This window comes from Lepisma saccharinum, chromosome 1 (assembly GCF_977018435.1).
Source record: "Lepisma saccharinum chromosome 1, izLepSacc3.1, whole genome shotgun sequence".
NCBI lineage: Eukaryota > Metazoa > Arthropoda > Insecta > Zygentoma > Lepismatidae > Lepisma > Lepisma saccharinum.
Window position 1 is genome coordinate 210,520,923 of NC_139229.1, and position 24,260 is coordinate 210,545,182.

General features: G+C 37.6%; 1 protein-coding gene across 3 annotated transcripts in view; it reads left to right on the forward strand.

Moving 5' to 3' along the window:
- LOC145978838 (transcription cofactor vestigial-like protein 2) overlaps nt 1–24,260 on the forward strand; it is a 142,453-nt gene that overhangs the window by 97,201 nt on the left and 20,992 nt on the right. For 2 of the 3 annotated variants that reach the window (XM_083111729.1, XM_083111722.1), the window contains exon 3: nt 17,045–17,497. In XM_083111729.1, the coding sequence (XP_082967855.1) occupies nt 17,045–17,497 (453 nt within the window). The remainder of the gene's footprint in view (nt 1–17,044; nt 17,498–24,260) is intronic. The other variant, XM_083111735.1, reaches the window with a different exon arrangement.

A 24,260-nucleotide genomic window follows, 5' to 3' on the forward strand; every position in this document is an offset into this window, starting at 1 on the left:
CATGTGGCACGAATGGGAGAGGAACGAGGAGTTTACAGGATTCTTGTTGGGAAACCTGATGGTAAGAGACCTGTAGGAAGGCCAAGACGAAGATGGAGGGACAACGTTGAGATGGACCTAAGGGAAATCGGTAGGGATGGAAAAGAGTATAGAGAACTTGCTCAAGATAGGGAAAGATGGAAGGCCTGTGTTGCTGCAGCCATGAACCTTCGGGTTTAAGAAGGCTAGAGAGTTAGTTAGTTAGTTAGTTAGTTATCCTCGAACCCTACCAGAACTCGAGGAGTAATGTGTCAATGGCCAAATCGAGGAGCAAGGCTGTGTAGGAGTCATCACAGTAATTTCATCGATAGAGTGACTACATGCAGAGCAAGTCGTGGGGTACATATGAAATATATGTTTCAATTCTTAACTGGCAGCATGTATGCTTTGTAATGATGTAGAAATATATGCCATTTCATGAAAGTAATATTTTTTCACGTTATTAAATCCGCCGTACTTGTTGGCACAGCCTGCTCCACTGATATATTTACTATAGTTTTGCAATTTTACTCCATACCAGAAGACATCTAAATTAATAAATAAAAGCTAGTGAGATTGAGTTTTGCAGAATGCCAATTTATAACTAAAAATAAACAAATTATAGAGTATCCTTATTCGATATTCATGGGCTTAGGAATAACGATTTTATAGGTTAAGTACCAGTTAAGTCCAGAATTATGTCCTCGTGCGAGCAACATGTTCCTAAGTAATGCCAATACAGAATCGCTTAAAAGTTCCCATCAGCTCAGATTTTCTTTAAAAACGAATGAACCAACAGTGGGATAAAATAGAACTTACAAGCTAATAATGAGACACGTGACAAGTACAAGAAAATCCTGTACACGCACCTACCCGCGTGAAGCATGTGCACGTCTCTCTTTCTCCAAATATGAAAGTTCTTATAAATTCTTTACATGAAATAGAATATGTAGACAAGGTTATGCAAGAGTACTGCATTAATATATATCACCACTTAACCAGACCTGGAACAACAAAAAGTGGAGAAACATAATATATTTTTTTAATAACATAAAGTACGTTCTTGAGACAAATGTACCCACTCAACCGAGGCCACCTTTTACGTAAGGAAACGTAACGTGTGACTTTTTTTTCGTCCCGAATTAAACAATTACAGATTGGAAAGCTGGTTTTCCGTAACTTTTCCTCCCCCGTCAAGTGTGAGCTGAAATAGCCAAGAGATCTATCTCAAAAAAGGCAAAAGTTGACCATCAGCAATGATGCATGCGTGAACTATTGGCTGCTTGCCTCGGTTTGTCAGTCAAATATTCCAAATATCCATTTATATCCCGTGCTTAGGATTTTCTAGCGCAACAGATCAAAGCGCACAACTTGTGACGCTTGTTTTAAAATGCCATTTCACATCTTTTGCATTCCTATCTGTCCTCTGTCGGCAAGGAAGCGAAACGTTTACAAAGACGAAGGAAGGTAGGGAAAAAAGTGACACATCCGGGTTTTTGCACAGCGAGGAACAAGGTAATAGCCAGAGAGAAACCAGTTCTCTCAAACTACAATGTTATGTGTGTGTGTGTGTGTGTGTGTGTGTGTGTGTAGACGTAGCAGAAGCCATATACAATGCATAAGAAGAAACTGGTAGCCAGATACCAAAGTTTGGACAATGGAAAGGGTAATTCAAATACTCTCCTGCCATTATCTTCGAAGGGATGTATATCTGTACGACTCCTCCAGCGGCTACTGTGCGCGTCGGTAGAGGAAAATGTACTACTGCGGGCAGATCAGTTTGTCAGTGGGGAAATATACTGCCTAAGCCTGTGTGTTGAGGCGGTGAGGGCATTACAGGTTCTCAGAGCTACTACAGAACCTAGTGAGATACCGCTTTTTCTGACTTAAGCCATTGTTCGTCCCCTGAACAAAATATTCAAGTGTTGCCAACTGCAGATTAATCCTTGGACATTGTTGTCTTTCTTATGGTGTCTGCGAGTATCTTTTAAAAATTACACATGCTCGCTAGAAGAACCTCTAAAGTTCCCCTCCAGCTTTCCTAAAGATTGCGATAATCATAAGGTGCTAATCTTAATTCATAATTTAGAAATAGGAATCGAAAAGTATTTTTATTTACTACAGAGCGATGTTCAGCCTTATGCTGCTCTACCACCCAACACTATTTTTCATCACAAAAGAACGAAGAGCACGGACTGATTGTTCCAGACTAAATAACTTTGATAAAACTCGAACACCACCACCCGTTCTCCCCTAATACATAACACAGAGCTGTTTTCTTGGTAAATCTCTTCTAGTGAAATACCCTGGACATGAGTAGTATAAGTTACGAACTTGAAAGTCAAGAATTTAGTTTATACGCAACGGAAGGAGTGTACATTCTTTATACTTGCTATCTTCTTAGTGCCAAGAGCATGCACCAGAAATCCAACAGTCCCATTACGCACAAGTAAATACAGTACTGTCCCATTACCTAAACACTAAACCACAAAACACTAAAATGCATCATATGGGAAGATCAGACAAGATCCATTTCATAGATTCCAAATTACAGATTTAACTGTGCCAATTGATGCATTCAAAGTGTAATTTTTTCTTTGAAATGATCTTATCTGATCTTCCCAAATTATGCATTTTAGTGCATCACACGGAACAGAATCTGATAAAAGTATTTTTTATGCATTTCTGTGTATATTTTGACACACCAAAAAGTGCATCATTTGTACTTTATGCACGTTAATGTGTTATTGAAGTCAAAATATATGTCAATTGACAACGTTTTGGGTTATTTGTGTACTATTCACCCACGTTTACTTAAAAATATACTCACATTAAAAGTGTTTGATACAAAACTGTAAATTGCACGTTGAAAAACAATAGAAAACTTTTAATATGAATGAGATTTGGGCTTCAGGACACAAGGATCAAGATCGTGAATTTTGGAAAGGATATCATTATCATCAAAGGACTTGAAAGTTAATACGTGTTTTTCTTTGGTTACGTGGGCTAGTATTTATAGTAGGCTATGTGTTATATTTATTGTCTTGCTTTTGTTATGGTTTTCTTTCGTCTCCTATATAAACTTTAGTTAACAAGAGACATAATTAAATGAACATCTTTTCACAATCCAATGACAAACGTCCTGTAAAAGGGAAAACCTTAACATGATCCTACAAGAAAATTCAAGAGTCAAGTAAATGTTCATATAAATCAGGAGGGAGGAGGGTTTTTGACATGACATATTTCTAAAACTAACTGATTTCGATCGCATTTATGCAGACCTCCGTGGCGGATATGTTAGCTCAATGAGCTACGCCAGAGGTCCCCGGTTTCGAATCCTGGCTTGGACAATGTCCGTTCGTAAATTTCATCGTCGCGATTAGCTAAAATGGCAGAAAAGCGACGCTAAATAACAAAGTAAAAAATCAGATCAGCGAATTAATGTTTCGGAGTGATTGTAATGAAGGTTTTGATTTTGATTTGATTTAGTTTATTTTACTTCGCGTTTTGTGCCTCTTGGCTAATTTGCGAAGATGGGGATGAGTGATGAAATGATGAAATTGATGAATGGACATTCACAAACAACCAAGCCCGACCGGGATTCGAACCCGGGACCCTTTGTAATGAAGGTACATGAAGTCTCCTGTCTTGTATGAATAAACATTTCTCCTTCTCTGGTTAATCTCGAAATTCCTAATTTCATCATAAAACAATTTTTAATGATTTTAAAATTATGTCTTATAATAACTGTTGTATGGAAAGCTTAGATTATGCAGTTTTTACATCAACATTTACATATCGACGCAAAAAAGAAAAATATCCTTTGAGACTTGAGACCGAGAGGGAAACAAGCGTAAATAGATTCAAGACCGAGACTTACTAGCCAAGAATCTCGTCTCTTAATTCAAGGCATCAGTAATTTATAGTGCAAAGTGTGTGAAAATTTCGCCCAAATCGATATTGCTTTACGAGGATCTTGTTTGAGGAAATACTTTAAAAAATCCATCATGATGGAGAAGTAAAAGCAATATCCCAAGGCTAATTAACAGGCCGGTTCTTTTGCGAGAGGTTTCAGCAACAATAATTAGAACCCTGCAATACACTATGATCAACGAAACTACATCTTGGCGTTGATGATCGTGTAGAAATAAAAATAACACTTTAAAAAGAAATGTTAATATGCATTATAATGTTCTACTATGTAGTTCGGGAGATCTCTTCTTCAAAATTGTTTTACTTTTATTCTTCATGGTTATTAAATTACATTATTGTTTATTTTAAAAACTTGTTGCACTTGGAGCTGTTCTAGATAGCGATTATAGGGTTGACACAGTTTAGTTTTGTCTCGTGAATGAGGAAGTCTGGGTCGATCTCGTCTCGAACCTCGAAATAATATATACGAACTTTTAAACGAAAGTATTTATTAAATCAGTTTAGATACGTACATTCCTGTGCACATTAACCAACACGTACAACCTATTTATAAATAAATCAAGACAGTCGCTCCCTCGACACAGTTGATTATGTCGCATAACAAAGTAATTTTGATTCAAGCGAAATTCTCAAATACTTTACATTCTCAATGCCTGAAATCTCTAACAATACGAGCTTCGGGTCTCGATATTCAAGGTGCCTGACTGTCTCATAGTCTTGAAAGGTCTAGCCTTGATTTTGAAACCATTATTTCAAATAATAAAAAATAAATTTGAATATCCCTAGATCTCTTGCATCTCAATCACATAATTTTTACCGACTGTTTACTTTTTCAAGGTTTCAAATATGTTTTAGACGTGTGCGGTCATCAAGTCATATTGGGAGTTCATCACTTACAATATGTCAACTTTCCAACACTTGTGTTCATCACAATTTTTAAACAGTGGTCTCTATCTCATCTCGGTATTATTATGGACACCATAATTGAAAGTAATGCATTGTAATATAAACTGATAATGCAATACAGGTGACTGTTATAATAGGTGTGCACTTCTTTTTTCTCTAAACTCAATAAGAATTAAAATTACATATTAAGTAAGGCAATTACTTTAAGTTAGATTCAAATACTTCCAAAATTAAATAAAATTAAAGATAATACTAAAATATTTTATATAATTTAATAAATAGATTCTACTTATTAAACATAAAACAAAAATATAATAAACATTTTTTTTAGCCCACTGCTATAATTAACATATAAATAAGATGCCTGAAAAAGGATTACCATGATAGAGTAAAATATACATGAAACATAACATGTTCTTATTATTCTATAATTGAAAGAATTAAACTTTCCCCAATGGTATCAAACCCCATAAGCTATCAAACGATGCTTGTTTGCTTGGAAGGAAATAGAGTAGGTTAAAACACAATAATTGTGCACTTGTAATGGTATATAACAGGGTATTACAGGCTGGAATTTATATGTGTGGAGGGCAGGAGTTAAGAACATCGTGGTCCTACCATACGCAAGTTTAGCCATACGTTATTCAAGTACAAGAATAGGTTCCATCCTTCTCAACGTATTGGCGGAAAGTGAGCTTGAAAACCTTAAAATAAAAAGAAAGAAAAATTAACTACGAAAATCCAGTGACCCCGTGATCGACAGATGGAAACAAGATAACGCAGCTCCCATGGACAGGCTGCTTAAGCAGCGAGCCCCTGTCAAGCCCCGGCATCCAGCGGGAGAGTTATGGTGCGGTCCCCGGAGAGGCCGGCAACCAAAGAAGCAGCGCGACCGAAAAGACGAAAGCGGGACTCGCGTATCTCCCTATCTGCACCAATGTTTCAGGTCGGAATCATTTGAAGGCGGCGAAGATGAAAGGGAAGACCACAGCAGCCAGTGGACACAGAACGACGCCAGGTGTCACCGAGCGGCAAGGGACAAGGAGCATCTACATAAGAATAATGGCCTCCAGAACTCTGCAAATGGAAGGACGGAATGGTTTTTTTTGCCGAGGAAAAAGAGCATTGGGAAGAAATAAAAAAAAAGTTGGGATGGGAAGCCCAGGTCTTTTAATCCGGACGATTTTATTTACGTTTTCTAGCCATTATGGTGATTTAACGATTGTCCATAGGAATGTGACAGGAAGGATGGGTGGGGGTGGGAGCCATTGGTCTGTTCTATTCAATCAAGCAGCTCACCACCCTAACTATAACTTTTGATGGGACGAACACAGATGAAACGAATATGCATGGATTGGCAAATAACATGACAAAAGTATAGATTATTGGCTAAATATGAGGATTGAAACACAATTCTATCGTTTTCAAAGGTAAAATTGCACCAGTAATGGGAATATTACATATTTTTCAGCACTTCTTGACGAGAAATATACTCGTTCACCAAAATATAAGTTATGCGACCCTTTGAGTGTCAGTGCCTTCCAAATCCCACTCTCAATCTTTTTTTTTTTTTTTTTTTAATGTTGAAACCGGAACTATTGCCTTATATTCCTTCCATTATCTAAGACAGGGGTCGCCAAACCGTCGATCGCGAGCTACCGGTAGCTCGCGAGGTCATTTCCAGTAGCTAGTGACAGATTTGGAATAGAATGTAGTTAATTAAGAGTGCCAATATTTGAGTGAAATTTTGGCAGAAAGATTTGCTTTTGCTGATAGATGGACAGCTGGACAACTCGTTCCAATATCTGTAACAACTCATTCACCTAACGTAACAAATATTGTGGATGAAAGTGATTGCCACCCTTCTCATTAACATGGTGAGAATCAATATGATAATGATTTAGGGACAAATGTTTACATTTTGCTGTGTTTCTAAGAAAAGTATTTACATGTTTTGAACTCTCTTGAAGAAATAACAGCCTCTGTATGTTGGAGAGAAATTAAAAATTATAATTGGATTTAATTCTTATATTTAGCGTCGCTTTTCTGCCACTTTGGCTAATGACGATGATCAGGATGAGTGATGATATGATGAAATTGATGAAGGGACACTCACACGCTCATGCCAGGATTCGAACCCAAGCCCCATCGCTTCTTAGTGCTGTAAAACAAATGATTATTACATCTTAAAGTTTTTTAAACCAAAAAAAGATCGCAAAAGAATCAATCCACACTTGGTAGCTCATCATGTATTTTCAAATGTGGGAAGTAGCTCAATGGCTCGGTGAGTTTGGAGTCCTCTGATGTAAGACAAGGTTTATAACAAGATACTTCCAGTTACCTATAGAATGCGGCGATCAAAGTCGAAGAAGCTTAAGAAATAATAGCAGAACAGTAAGATAGCAAATACTGAAGCAACTGTAGGAATTAAGTTAAATGGAATAAACAAACAGGAACAACTGCAACAAAAAAGAAAATAACGAAAGAAAGTGAGCGTCATAAGGTTGTGATATTTCGCATCTATACCTCCTATGTTATCAGGCACCCTACTGACCCTTATTCTCTTAAACAAGAAAACTGCACCATTCATCCTATCATCAATAATGCGCAGAAAGCATGCATGCATTAGGCAAACGAGCACTGGAAAGTGCATTTTGACAGTTCAATCGTTTCAATGATGTTTCAGTGTGCACTGAGAGCCTTAGGCACCGGCGTACGCAGGGGGGAGCTGATGGGGCTACAGCCTATCCAGAAATTTTGAGGAAATCAGAATTTCAAATGGTGGCAGTAAAGAACTATGAGGGAAAATGCAACCCCCCTTAAAATATAACCCCCAAATACCATTTCTGTCTTTGAATAACTTTTAAACTAAGATTAAAAATGGTAATAAAAATACTTTGTGCATCCCGATCACCGCCTAAAACACAGCTCCACCTTTAGAATTCCAGCCCCTCCGAAAAGAAATCCTGCGTACGCCAGTGGTTATAGGGATAATTTCCGACGCATTTTCCAAACCCAACAGTAGAGTACAGTACATGTAGCGATTGACCTCTGTTCCTATTTTAAAATTTTGAGTTGAATTAGAAATGGCAGCCGTCTTATTGACATGCAATGACCATGCTGAATTTTGTCCTGCACAACCAACTTCTATTTTATGAGGTTGTCAAGCGCTGGCGTACGCAGGATTTATTTTTCCGGAGGGGGCTGCAATTGTAATTACCTTGTAGGATATTACCTACCTCTTCTCGAGGGAGAGGGCGATACACAATAAAATATTTCGTAAGTGCCATTTTTAACTTTTGTTTAAAAAGCTGTTACGAAAGTGGTAATGCGGAGTCAATTTAACCCTGCTGTAGTGTTCAAATTTTGCTTGTGTTTGTAGTGTTCGAGTCAATATGACCCGAGTGACATATTTCTTATTTCTTTAAAGAAATATGGCAAAATTTGCATTTCATAGCTTTTATTTTTTATTTTTTTTATTTTTGTTTGATGTTTTTTTCTTTGTTTCGTAATTTTATTAGTAATAATAATACATTTATATACATTAAAAGTTCATATAACTACTTCGGGTCCTATTGTCCCGAACACACCATTAAGGGTATGTACTGTAGTGATGATAAAAAATACTAATATATATATATATATATATATATATATATATATATATATATATATACACACACTTTTGAATAACCAAGTAACCTACTATAAACATAAAGTCACGGGAGTACAACTTTGTGTAAAAATTAATACAGAATTATATACACATAAAATATAGGTTCGGGTCATTATAACCCGAACACAACAGCAGGGTTAAGGGTTTTTCCGAGATCTTGACTACTTTCTTTGGGAAGTTTTGATTTTCTCAATTTCAGTGAGGTGTAGCCCAACAGTCCGAAGCGTGCACCAATGGCGTTAAGCCACTTTTGACTAACATTTTAAAATTTCTAAAAAGCATATTCCTCAGTACTGTAAATAGGCCTAGCACTTTTCTGGTGTATATCAGTCTAATGTAGGAATCATCAAACATGCGGCCTTTTAATTTAGTCAGCGTGACTTTCAGATTTATTGCATATCAGATTCCAAAGATCGAGTTTGAAGGGCACATGCTTCATGTACGAAACAAATATACAGCTTTAAATTATAGTGCAGTGAGGTAATCATTACCCTGTTTAAAATTATCAATCATCATCCTCTGTTTAATCTTCATCAGTCAGGTATTTTTTAGAAGTAATGATTAACAATTATATACCATGTTCATAATAGTCAGTATCGGCGAGGGAGGGTGGGGCAAGGGCAGTTGACTTTTGTTGGTAGACAAGGCCAGTGATGTGCCGTAGACTATAAGTTTACGTCTACATGCATTGTCTACACGTAATCTACGCGTAGATTACATTGGGTTGTAGTTTACATAGACTACGTAGACAATCTAAAGTGCATTAAAATTAATTTTCAAGGCTTTCATGAAAGAAAAGTGACATTTTCAACTATATTGGTTCCTAACGAAATGAGAAGAATCCTATTTACAACAAAATATATCTTCTTTTCTATCATCAACTATGGAAGAAGATAAATAGTATGCAAAAAACAACAACAGATGGCAGTCGTGAGGCAAGAGTGGTCTTTTTCCCATAAAAACACTAGAATATTTCTTATATTAGGTTTCTTCCTAGGTGAGATTGTTCGAATTTGGAAGAAAGAGTATGAAAAGTTCTCTTCACACATCAGTAACTGATACGCAGTATAATTTTCTTTTAATTCCACGGCGCCCTTTGTTAAGTTATCACCTTTTGCCATGTTGTTTACATAGCTTACCTAAACTACGTGTATAAAATCTACGTGTAGAATGTAGACTATCGTTGTTTACGCGTAGACGCACATCACTGGACAAGGCTTAGCACCAAGAGGCCATAATGCCGGGACAAAAGTGGCAAAATGTGACACTGTTAAGTCATTAACAGTCATTGACAATTGACAATTTACTGTAAGCTTTCTCAAGGAATGTCGTTTGAAGCATTGCTTAAACGGTTTGGTAAAAGCTGAATTCGTATACGTTTTAATAACACTAATAAAACTAGTGTCAACTCAAATCTAGTGTTGTAGGCAATAAAAGGTGACTCAATAAAGCCACGTTTACAAATGTAATAACTAGATATTAAACCCTTGTATTGCTCTTGCGTTCTCCACGTTAGGCCCCTCCCATTGTTAATTTATATACACGGCCATGAGCACTGGCATTATTGAAATGGGAGAATAATGGACAGTCATTGTTCCACTCGGCGAGGAACCTTTACGACATTGTTTTGTTTCTGCAGCAAAATGAACGAGGCACTTTACTTCAGTTTCAAAGCCGACCGGTTCCAACAAGAGCACGATTATTACATAATTATTTTTAAGAATATGATTTTGCTCGCTAACACATACTTTGAAAGTTCAAAGGTCATGGATACAGAATTCGTTTGCGCAGTTAAAGGTAGCATTCGTTTATCAATTTACCTAACGCTTTCTTGTGTAAAACCCGCTGGAAAAACGTGGTCAACTTTGGAAAGTGACTTATTATTCGCACTGTCTTATTTTAGGCTACCCCCTGTCTCCGTAGCTTGCTTTTTCTTGATCATTTGTCACTCTTGACAGCCCGTGGAATTCTCTAGTTCTGCTTCTTTCCATTTCCCCCTAGCTCGCTGACTACTCCGCTTCGTCTTCTTCTACTCCTTACTTCTCTTTTGTTGGCTTAAAAGCTCCCAAAAGACGAGACGCGAATAACTAAACAGGCCAACAATAAATATCTGGTTTCAGTGGAGTGACGTGAAATTAACTGTTCGCCAAATTCCGAAAAGAGTGAAAAAAAGGATTCTTCCGTTGGGACTGTCACTGCAGCGCTCGGTGGAATATGCTTTTCAGGGTTGCCAACCAGTGTGAACATTAGCAAAGAACAGGAAATTCTTCTCCGTTCTTTAAGGTGAGAGGTGTGACAATTTCGCACCAGGCATGCATTTATATAAATATCGCCGGAATGGGCACTGCTACTAAAAACATCCACTCATAATTTGAGAATGAGATTCTCGCCATGTTGCAAATGGAAGATGTTTTTAAAGTTGATTATTAAGCTAGATACCGTGTTTGAAAAATATGCTAAATAAGTATTTACAGAATCCCATGTATTCCTTATGGAGAGACAACTTCAAATTCAAAATGCAGCTGGGCCTCCCGACGGCGCAGTGGTAGCGTCGTCGCCTTGTAATCAAGGGGTCCCGAGTTAGATTCCCGGTGGAGGCACATAGTGGTTTGGATCCCACTTTAAACTGTAGGTCGAGTCCCGATTAGCCTTACTGTGCATAAAGTGGACTTAAAACAACAAATCAATCCAATCCAAATCAAGTTACGGCTAAACAAATGGGAGTTTCGAATCCTTCTAGCGCAAATATCATCTTCAATGGATCCTCTACCCGATCATATGTTTTTTTCCGCCATCGGAAGTTTGATATCCCCAAGAAAACTAATAAAATAATTTTCCCATAAGTGTAATGCCTTTCTCCTTCCCTCCTACGGCCATCCTGTCAGTGTTGCCAAACCTGATGCGCATAAAAGAGCTAAATTTTACTTTAAATTGAGCTACAGCTGACTTTCAAGGAACTAGATTTACGAAGGCCGGATAAAGTGTAATTATAGTTGTCAAAGAAGAGGGGGGGGGGCGCTGCTATTACCGGTAACTTTAAAGCGATGACAATCTATTCTTAGTTTTCACCGTCTAGAACTGACGGCATCACCAATCTCAATATTCCACCGATGGTTGTACGAAATCGAAAATAAGGGATTACCGGATAACAACATTGTCATCTTCACCTCGGCCAAGGCGCTATATAAAAGTAGCTGGGGAGGTAAGAGGGGGTGGGACGACGCAGCCAATATAATAATATCACGCCACGTGCAAAATGTATACTCATGGCAAAAGTCGGTCTATGTGGGCCGGGGATAGTGATGGGTGGCATCATAGTGGGGCAGGGGCGGGTGCCACAGTTCACAGCCAAACGAGTGCACGAAAGAGCCAGATCTGGCCCCAAAAGAGCTAAGTTGGCAACAGTGCTCCCCAGCTGCCTCAAAGAGAAGGACGTCGTGGAAATTGTCACTTTTCCACTTAAGCAAAAGTAAACCATTTTTATAGCTACTGGATATGAAATACATTAAAATCTAATTACTTCCAATCGAAGAGTGGATCAAAAGTAATATCTTCGATTCCTCCTATCCAGAAAATTTAGAATTTTGAATCTTGAATTGATTCGAATGCGAAATATTGCAATTCATTAACATACGTGCTATTGTTTTTCTTTATTATTATTATTATTATTATTATTATTATTATTATTATTATTATTATTATTATCACAGAGATTCCGTTAGTCCTACATAAACTGCTTTCCTGAAACCCCCAAACAAGAAGGTGGTCTGGGAACGCTATCCGAAAAATTGAAGTAGGAAAGAAGAAAAGAATTCCAACAGCATATGCAAAATGAAAAAAATCACAACGATCAATGTCACTATTAATTTAGTCATTCATATATATATATTGGAAATGGTAGTCCTGTAGACAGAAAGAGGTAAAATGAGTCTTCATTAGTTACTCTTCGAGTTGCCAAACATACCGGTTTTTAATCATTGAATTGACTGTCCCCACAAATGCTTTCGGGGCAGCCTTTGTCCAGGTTTTTGTTTATCATTTCAAAATAGATATATTTTCCATTTAATCTCTCTTCTTTTCCTTTATGCGATTTGAAGTTGGCACAACTTGTTGATTGCAGATGTGGAGAATGTATTTATAAAACTTTTCCATTGGATCATTTTACTAAATCTACACTGTATAAGCTGCTTAGAATTCTATAAAAAATGTCAGCCAGAGGCAAGTTCTATTTCCCGAGCTTTGCAGTCGGATATCAGGAGCGGGAATAATACAAAAAATGTAAGATAGAAATTCAGACATTCGTTAGTCAAGTGAAACATATCACCGGTGACAATCACGACAATTAGTTTTCAGCTATTTTAAAATTTGAGTTTAAAACCTAAGAATATAAAGTATAAAACATGAAAATTATAGTGTTCCAAATTTATGCTGTTCTCCTTAGTGATTTTATTATTGGTAATGTATAGTGTAATGTTCTTTCTTTCAATATGTTATTTGTAAATGTAAATGCTACATGAAATATCTAATAGGCTATCCCTTTCTTAGTGACGATGTTAGAATAATAAGCTTGTTTTCCTGAGATGCCCCTGTATTTCATTTACAGAATCTGATAACCTTAGTCACTCTGTTCTGCTAAATATTTACATAAATTACACTGCTTATTTGTTTGAGCCCACTTTATGCAATAAAAGGCTAATTGAGACTGGACGTTTAACGCTACAGTTTAAAATTGTATTCGAACAACACAGAGTATCGAATCCTTGATTATTAGGCGACGACGCAACCACTACACCATTGTGGGGGGGGGGGGGGAATGACGATATTATCCAGCTTTGATGTAATCACCTAATTAGTAAGGAGTGTTTTGTAGATTCTCTCCAAGACCAAACCTCTTGGAGGAATAATTTTTGCAACCGGATGGAAGTACACAGAAAAAGGGTTTTGTCATCTTCCCTGCAAATACCAGCCTCTGTGGAATAGTTGTCAGAGTAGCGGACTACCAAGCCAGGATTTGAGATTCGACTGCTGGATAAAGCATGGAAGTTTCTTCGTGTTATTCTTTCACTATTTCATAATTCACAATTTATTCTCATTTTCATGATTGACAGAGATATAGGCTACAAAAAGCGACATGAAATACAAATGATAATATTGCATACTTATGTATGCGGTAATCGTATCTCTCTCTTACATAAATTATGTCGAATTCCTCTGCTGTGTAGTGTTGCCCACGGGACGAGACGGGACAGGCTTTTAAAAATTCGAGACGAGACGAGACAGCATTTCACAGCATTTCCACGAGACGAGACAGGCCAAAGTCTCGTCTCGTGGGCAACACTACTGCTATGAAACGCAGACTCGAAGCATTAGATGCGGTCCCCTCAAGAAAACTGACTGACGAAGAGAATGATTAAAGATCAACGCATGTCGTTCGTTCCTTTCAAAGAAACCGTATAATTTAATTTGATTTATCCTCTCTCCAACTTCTGTCAATATCAAGACGCATGAAGCCCCATCGACCAAAATTCATAGTGGGAAAGCCATCGCATAACAATCGAGAATGTTAATGAGAGTGAAGGGCAAAATTGATAAAATTAAGAAAAGTGAGCACATAGCAAGAACACCACGAAAATCGAACGATATTCAGCTGCATTAATTTTCTTCCGTTGGTCTGATAGTACAGGACCATGAACGTTTTCAGTACCATTTTTAGATTAATTAAATGATTTTATTTTACAAAAGTTTTCCTAAGTACATATATTCTTACAAATTTCGCTCCAATAACGTTTTTCGTTGGTTGCAGTTGGCAACTGTGTTCGCAAGTTGTTTTGTATTCCGAAGCAATGCACATTAAATGAACCGAGAAATAGCACACCGGAAGAGCCAACCCATCACAGAGTCTTCAAGCTAACCACACAGATCAGGCGGTAATTGCGCCTTCCCAAGAGGGTGCCTTTCGGCCAACAGTTTCTCACTTCATTTGTTTCAATGGCCTCACGGCTTTACAAATAGACCTTTGAATGAGCGAAATTCTACGGTGCGCAATTACATGCCGATAAGGTATTTCTCTCTTGTTTTTAAGAAAATATATTTTTAAATAATTTCCGGAAAGCAATTATATGCTAATGTTCCCACGAAAATTCTTCGAAGTAAATGCCTGAGAAGGAGAAACAACTTAATAATTTTAGAAAATAGTTTGTTTGTAGCACATCACTTCATTGGTTGTACAATGTGATGTTACTAATTCCTCGCGAAAACGTTTTGGTAAGCATAAACAAAATTCAATAGCAACTTTTATTAATTTTTGATTAAATTATTTTATAATTTTTAATAAATTAATAGGAATGGCTCTGAGAATGAGATAGACCTTTGTAGAACAGATACGAGACTGACACTTTCCATTCGAGACTGAGGCGAGACTGACACGCTGCCACGTCTTTTCTCGATACCAGAGACCATGCCTACAAATGCTGACTCAAGATTTGACCAGAATTAGTAAGTTTGGTACTGGTACTCAATTATGCTTGTTGCCTATGTAAACAAATTGTTGGTCACTGACATATTTTTCTTTGTTGGGATTTGGAGATCCCAAGTAAATATTTCATCCTGTAAAGAAGTTATTCGCGATTGAGTCAAAACAGCTAACTTCTATTCACACAAGAATCCGAAGTTCATCAGGAATGTAATGGAAAAGCATGCAAAGCAACACTTCGAATAGAATATAAGAGATTGTCGTGCTTTGTCCTTACAGTAATGGAGATACTTGCAATGTAACAAAATGTTGTGCAATTCGAGTTTTCTATCGGCAAAGGTATGGAACCTTCTTAAAATAATTTCGTCATTCCTTATTGCTTACATCAGAACTTCAGTGAATTTCTGTTGATGAATGTATAGTGCAACTTCACACGCATGTGAAAATTACTAACCCATCATGTCGATACAAACTAACCTTTATATGTCAATACAAATAAAGAAGCATTACTTACGAAGCTTCCATTCTAGTAAACACATTCAAAAATATGTGCTTGTTGTCAATGATTAAGTGTTAAACCAACAAATGTGATTTTTTAAAAAATGATAATGTTATGGAATTTAACAAATTCTGTAAATTATCTTCTCGCGTGAATCTAATCAAGGTTTGTAAATACTTATTCATGTGATTTAATGCATAACCAATTAGTCCTGCAACAAGTAGAATTCATCAGAATTTGATAAGTTACTGAAAGAAAGTAACATGTTAGTTGCCGTTACAAAGTAACGCGTTACCGTTAACTTGCCATGTTTGCGGTTTAACTGTTTGCACAAGTATAACATTTTGTTCTCTGCAGTGGATGTTTTCCTAGTGTATACCTTGTAACTTTACACGCGCAAGTTTAAATCAACAAAAAATGATACAACTCAAGCAGATACAAACCTGAAAAAATAGCATTGAGCTTGACGCTCACAGCGACGCGGAGAAACACGGTAACGGAACCCAACAGACCCCTTTCCGGCGTCTCAGTGGGCCATAACCTTTAAGATAACCAGCAGACTTCTGGCACGGAAATTCCGCGCGTTTCGCTGTAGTGGGCGTTACACCATTTGATTTCAATAGAAGCAAACAACACAAGTTCTGTTGCCGCGTCTCAGTGGACGTTAAGTTTTAATTGTAGATAACCCTGTCTTGTTTATATACATGCGCGTCCGGAAATGGGGGGGGGGGGGGCAGAAGAGGCACAATGGCCACTGCTGGAAAGTGAGTGTTAAGCAAAAATTATATATTTCATACTTACTATTGAAATTTTCATTACAGAAGAAGATATTTTCAACCGAAAATAGACAATAGTAAAACATTGTACAGCCAACTGCAATGACAACAGTAGGCAAACTGTCCACCACTATTTTAATTCTCTTCAATTCTACAACCTGTATTGTTTTAAAGACTGGAATTCTGTTGATGCGAAGCAGATGTTTTCCTCTGCTTATTGACGTTTTTATTTCAATTCATGGTCATCACATTGTGGAAGACAGACTGGAGGAAAATTGTGATGGACAATTCGCATACTATTTCTTTTGCCGTTTGGCGTACAGAATACTAGTTATAAAAACAAAACATAACAAACCATTAGCAAGATACAGAGCTGAGTTTCGCAATACCATTTACTAATGAACATTTTTGTAGGTTGGCTATAAAAGACGAATAAGAGCTGTTAAACTGATTCTAATTAAGTTGCAATATATTAGTTGAAATTTTTTAGACACTAATTCTTAGAAGTAACACTGGTAAAGGTATGTTATAAGAGACTCATGCAGTTCTTAGACGAGGGGAGAACAGTTTTGAAAAATAAATACCGTATTTGCCTCTGCCGGGAAAAAAAATAGCCATCGCAGTACATGGAACTTCGAAGATCTTTGCAACATTTGAACTGGGTCTCTGTTTTGTAACAAAACTTTAGAAACAAAATGTATGTGAAATAACATTTACTGTCGGTTCGCAACATCAGATCTCCAATGTGTATACTTTTTCTTCAGCAGGTTCATCCTCTCCGATGTCATCGAGAAATTTCCCTCCATCGTTCTGGAACAGCAACTACCAATCCTCATCAAGCAGATCGACGGTGACGTCATTCGCCGGATACGGTTCGTCGTCCGGATCGGACATGTTTGCAGGGGTGGACCCTTACCACCACGCTCTGCACGGTCTGCAAACAGATCCTTGGCATTACTCCGCCTATTCCCACCACAGGGGAGTTGCCGACCTGAGTGGTTACGCCGGGGCCAGCTCTGCCAGGTTCAACCCGCAGTACAGTTCATTCTTGCTCCAGCCACCTGCCCCTCGGCTCAACCCCGCTCAGTGCACCGTCAAACCCGAAACTTGGGCGGGGACGGCGAGGTACCCTGGAGACCCTCTGACCTCTGACCTCGCTGCTCATCACGCCATCGAATCGAACTACGCTGCGACGCATGCGTACGGAAACATGCCAGGTAAGATTCTGCCGCAATTTTTAAATGATAACAAACAGACATAAAATTAGAAAAAGTATATACAAAATATTTCTACAAAAAAAGTATATATTTATGTAATGATTGAATGAATGAATGTTTGTACATAAACATTTGATTGGGGTGTAAGGAGTGGCCCTGTGTGAAGACACTCAAATGTCAACCTCTCTTCCGCTACGACGCCAGGGGTCCCGGGTTCGAATCGCGGCCTGGGCATGGATATTTGTGTCTATTCATCAATTTCAGCATATCATCACTCGTCCCCATTTTCGCAAATTAGTGAAAAGTGGCACAAAAAGCGAAGTAAAATAAAACAATCAATCAGCAAAGATTTAATTATTGATGCATTTTAATTTTATGTGTTGAATTTTCCATAGACGTGAGCAGACCCTATGATTAGGGGGGTTAAATTTGTGTATGTTGCAGTAAGGTAGCATCAGAATCACTCAACCACCTAACTATGTGGGAGTGCTAATGAAAATATTTTTTTAAATGTTAATAACAGGAAATTCACCCCTCCGTAATTGCTTGGAACTTTCATCGGCTGAAAATACTTCATTTTTCTTTATATGTTTAATAACAACGATAAGATTCCTCTGTACTAAATTTTTAACTGACAGTATTAGGGGGGGCAACTCCCCCCTTGCTTGCAACCGTGCGCACGCCTATGTTTACAATTAAAATGTATGTGTGTATATATATATATATATACAGGTTGGGCATAAGTAGCCAAATGTAAAGTTCTTGCATCCAATATATACTACGATTAGGTCACAGCCTTCAAGTTACCAAACCAAAAACGGAAATCTTTTAAAATGAGTCGACTTGAAGCCAGAAATTTCTAGCCTGGGTGATAGTACAATGGCGGCGAGTGTACCTTCAGGTTTCCACTTCTTACAAATACGTATTTTGAAGATTTTGAATAATTGTGCCACACAATATGGCAATCTTAAGGTATGCTAACACACACATAACTAAAAATTCCACTCCACGTGTGAGTATGATCTATATTTCTCTCCAAAATATAAACAATAATTTGCATACTTTATAAGCCCTTGCCAGTGAAACAGTTTGTTGGAGCACCGGATTTAAAAATCGAGGTCACTCGATCCACACTACTGGCAAAAATAAATTGTTCACCTGAAGACGTTGTAAGAGGTGCTCTCTTGAAGAGCAGTTTAGAGTAGGTGTGAGAAATATAGAAGCACTTAATGTCCACTTAACACTGCATGCTTTACTTAGGAACCTTGTAAGCAATGGCTCTCAAGAAAAGTCACTATCAATCTTCGTTTAGAGCTTTTCCCGTACAGATAATCATTTTTCTAGTCCTTCTTAAATGCAGAGCTTGTAAATTAAATCCAACCACTCCTCATATTTGCGGGGTACATGTTGAATTACAACTTCGATTTTTCGTACTTACTTGTAGTAAGCTGCCAAAAAGTTGCTAAATTGACTATTTTTGCCATTACATGTGACAATGAGCTGCTGAACTCCACAATTCATAACCTTATTCAAATACTGAACGTACGAGTGTAATTTATAAAAACATAAAGCCTCCTCCAATTTAATAAAACAATTCCAATTAGAAAATGTAAATTCCAATGTTTCTTTTCACAGGTTTCATTTATATATTCTTCAAATAAGTATTATCATTATTAATATAAATTGGCAATAATAATAGCTTATTATTATTATTAGTTTGTTAACAATAGTTATTCTTATTCGATTATTGATATTTCTGCTATTCAACTGTCAGACACAAATTTTGGGTAAGACCAAGAGTATTTATCCTGTATATGAACACTTTGATCTTGCTAACCTTGCAAAGGGAAGGCTCCAATAGCTTTGGTCTTGAGCAATTTATCTCTAGAAGGTGCGTTAACATTCTTTGGCCTTTGTAATCTGATCTCCATTTAATATAAAACAATCCACTAACTTATAGCTTTTGCGGATTATGAAAAGATTTCGGCACGACCACTAAATAATTTCAGCTGTTGACGTAAGCTTATAAATCAACGTCACGTTATCACTTATTAAAATGAATTTTTGAATTGCAGATTCGGACAAAACAGTGAACACTCGCAGAAAAAAATATAATCTTTATCGCAGAGGAGGTGGTGCGTGACTGTGATTGTTAACTTAATGTACGATTGGGAACGTAGATTACGAAGCAAAGGAAGTGATATTTTTTTCCTCTGCTCGTGGATAGATTGTGCATGAGACTGGAATCTGGAGATTAGCCCCCGACATTTTTTCACTATTTGGAGCATGCCGGTTACTGGTCGGGTTGTAATTTCCTTCTTCTGGTCCGTCTGTCTTTACGTCCGGTGAGACAAGAGCTTATGTGCCCTCCGCATGAAACTCCAAACTCAGGATAATGAAAGCTTCGGTTTTTCCAGGATTTTATAACATTGAATGTTGCTTATTTTCCTTGCCACGTTAATAAATAGCCTTTAAAAGACAGATTTCACCTCTTCACAACATCCATGATAAACCAATCGGGTATGTGTGAATCCATTTCGTGTTTGTACGCCCATAGTATAGCGGGTTAAGGTACGCCAAAACTCCTCAATTACACGGAAAAATGCGGCTTTTCATGAAGAAGACTTGTACAGCCACGGACACTGCCGGGTTGTAACGATTTCATTGAAAGTCAATGTATTCATTACAACCCGGCAGTGTCCGTGACTGTATGTTGTATGTCACATAGTGGATTGGATCCCACTTTAAACTATAGGTCCAGTCCCAATTAGACATTCTAAAAATTCAAACATTATCTTTAGTACACAGAAAACTAAATGCATCATATCGATTGATTCACCAGAATGCATCGATTGATACACTAAAGTGTGTTTTATGGCTTCTTCAAAGAATCAGATTCACATTTGATGCATTTGGGTGCATTTTTGTATGTCGTGAAAGAAACACCAAACTGCATCTTTTGATTCAAGTGACGATTCCTTTCAGTCGAGATGCACTTCAATGCATCAGTTGATGCACCTTCCTGCATCTTTTTGTATGATGCACTTAAACCTTTGGTCTGAGCTACAGAGTTTATGTAGCTCAGACGAAACGTTTAAGTACATCATCAAAAAAGATGCATTCTGGTGCATCAAAATGCATCGAGGTTTATCAAAACGCATCAACTGATGCATTGAAGTGCATCTCGACTGAAAGGAATCCTCACTTGAATCAAATGATGCACTTTGGTGTTTCTTTTACGACATACAAAAATGCTCCCAAATGCATCTCAAATGTGAAACTAATTCTTTGAAGAAGGATAAAACACACTTTAGTGCATTAATCGATGTATTCTCGTGCATCAATCGATGTGATGCGTTTAGTTCTCTGGGTGTATGACAATTTAAAACACAAATTTGAACTAAACCCTTACAATTAAAAAACAATTAAGTGATACAATACAATTTCTCGCAACAAACACTACAACTACATTTTTAAATGTAAACCTTAATTTTGTTCATTACTGTTGAAACTTGCAAAGAAAAAAATGATTTGTTTGAATTAACAAAATAAGTTTAGTCAAGCGTTTTAGAAACCACAAACAAACAAAAAAAATCGGTAGCATTTACTACATTTGACAATTTTGACTAAATTATTTGGCGTATCAAAACAAGTATGCACGATTACTAAATGAATTTGATTCTCGCAAACAATCAGTTCTTTGTCACCCATCTAAACAAAAGTTTGGTTACCAGAAACTATTTTTTGTTTATTCCAAACATATTTCTTTGCATGCATAAAGTAACTCTCAACTTCGTTAGTCTCTATCTAAAAAAGTAACTGAGTTACACTTACTCGAAACAGTTACTCGAGAAGTGAAAAAGTAACGTTAAAGAATTGAATAGGATTTGAGTAGCATAGAATGTCTACAGTTGTACGAGTACATACAAGGGGGGGGGGGGTGTATATACTTAACAATACTAGTGTATTTTTCCTAATCCTCCTCCTTGCCCCCCTCTAGTCTTCGTTAATTACGAGTCCACAAATAATACTTTTCCTTTCCTCGTTTATACTGTTATCACTATCATTAAATAAGTGTTCTTAGTGCTTTCAATAAACCCTTATCGTTAAATTTTCGCTCTCCTGGTTCAACTTCTTTGCCCATTTCGTCCACAAGAAAGTTCCCAGATACCTTATTTGCCTCTCTTCCTTCTCGTAAGAATCTTCATTATACTCCCCGCGTCAGATTCATTTATTTGTCTAATGTATTTTGTCTTGCACCGGCCCCCGTGGCAGAGTGAACGCCGGAGGTCCTGGGTTCGAATTACGACCTGGGCATGGATGTTTGTGAGTGTCCATTCATCATATCATCACTCATCCCCATCTTCGGAAATTAGCCAAAAGTGGCACAAAAAGCGAAGTAAAATAAAGGAAACCAATCAATCATTCGAAGTATTTTGTCTTGCCTCCACCTGATTCTTTGAGCTGGAAGATAATGTGGAATTTCGTCTATTTCATCGTATAACGGGTAATTCGATGCTCCCACTTACTGGATGGAGTCTACGCTGTTTGGCTAGAAGATAGAGGCAGTCTATTTCGTTATTAGCGGAAACACGAAATGTGATATGATCATGAGACACACCAATGTTCATTTTTTGTGGTTTTGAAAAGTGCATTTTCCTACCGTGTTTCGTCCCGAGTTGATGCGAAATGAACTGGAAAATGCAAAATATACTCTTAAATACGAAATTTAGAGTTTAATTGCAGACGCTACACTTTCTCAAGTCCTGCGAGTTTTGCAAATCACGGAAATTTGATTCATTCTGCTGGAGAAGCAAAAATGGACTCATTTGCACAGGAATGAACTTAATACTCTGATATGTACATAAATGTACAATTAGAAGAGAAGTGTTTATTTTGTAGTTTTTAAAAGCAAATTTATGGTTATATTCACCGTTTTAACACCTGAACGCCATTTATATACTGCTTTTTATCCCGAATTGTGCCCAGTTTTTGTACTGCAATCGTGATCTCTTTTATTCACCATAAATATTCGGGGGTGGTGGAATAACCGCGAAACTGAACAAGAACGAAAGGATTAAACGCGAAACCGAACAAGCACGAACGGAAGAAACATGAAGAAACAAGCGCGAAAGGTTTAAACTCGAAACCGATTAAGCACGAACGAAATAAACGCGAAGAAAAAGCGCGAAACGTTTAAACACGAAATGGAATAAGCGCGAAAGGAATGGAAGCGAAACTAATTAAGCTCGAAAACAAAATTGAACACCGGAATTAGTGCGAAAGGAATTGCAGCGAAACTGATTAAGCGAGGCACCAAAATTGAACACTGGAATAAGCGCGAACGGAAAGAGCTAACGAATAAGAGCGAAAAGGATTAAGCTGCTGTTCTGACTACCGAACATTGGCAACGTGGTGGCTGACGTAACGCGTTAATGGAAGTATCCTGGGTTCGAATCTTGCAATTCACCTAGAAAGGTAGAACTAAAATGCAGCAAAACAATACAATTAGGAATTAAGTAAGAAAACATTGCAAAATACGATTCCTCCTAGGATATTTCACACTCGGAAAGAATCCACTTCTTCCAGCATCGTTTTAATACTACTCTAATGAGACAGAGCCCATCCACATCCGCACTTCTTATCGCATTAATATCGGGAGGTTTCTGGGTCGTGTCCTGCTGTACAGAACCCCCCTCCGTCAAACGCTCCCCCTCCCCGACCCTTTGAATCGACCGTAATAACAGGAGAGCGAGCAGAAGGGAGGGGGAGGGTTAGTTCACAACCACGGTGCGTCCCCTATCCAAAACCTAATATATTTCACATCAAACGCTTGAAGGGAGCTATTATGCGATGTCACCCAGGTTAGGGAAACAGAGGGAGGCTGGCTGGAATTGTGGGTGGAGGGAAAAGTTACCGTCTCGCAACAGCAGTGTTTGCAGCTCTGTTATTTAGACGCCTCCAACCAATAATCTAATTTTTTTAAAGATAAAGAAAACTAACCAATGGATGTTATTTTAAAACTTCTTCGAAGATGTTTTTTACTGTTCGATCAGGACAAAAGTGTTGGATTAATCCGCAACTGGCAATCATTCGACATTCGTTCATTTTATCGTGGAATTAAGTGCAACATGTTCTCAGCTTTTGGTGTTAGATATCTAATGGATAGATCCATTTGACAATAATGTTGCTCCCTCAAAAAACACTCTTTCAGTCTGACGTTGTCATATTTCTGCCAAGTTCTGCTAATAGTTATCATAAATTATTGTGAGAAATGAAATTATATAATTGTAGGTTGACATTCATTTTCCAGAGGCTGTGGCCCCCATCCCCCTCCCCCCGCCCCTATCCGGAGGTCTTGTAAAACTAATGGATGAACGTGAAAGGTTGTTAAATAATTATACACTTGAAAATTACAAAAATCTATGAATTTCACCAGTTGTTATTCTTTTCTTCCTGTCTTTACCTTTTCTTTTCTTCTGTCAATCTTCCGTCACTTCCCTTCTTCGTATTCTCTTCCTCATACCCTTGTCCCCTCTCATTATTCTTTTCCTGTTCTTTTTCATACGATTTCACTTTATTTTCCTTCCTCTTGACTTGCTTTTTCCTTCGTTCAACATTTGCCTTTCTGTTTCTCGTCTTGTCACTTTCTCTTCTTTTCCTGCTCATCTTTTTTTCTACTTTCTAACCTTTGCCTTTCCAACTTTTTCGTTCACTTTCCAACCTTTGCCTTTCCAACTTTTTCGTTCACTTTCCAACCTTT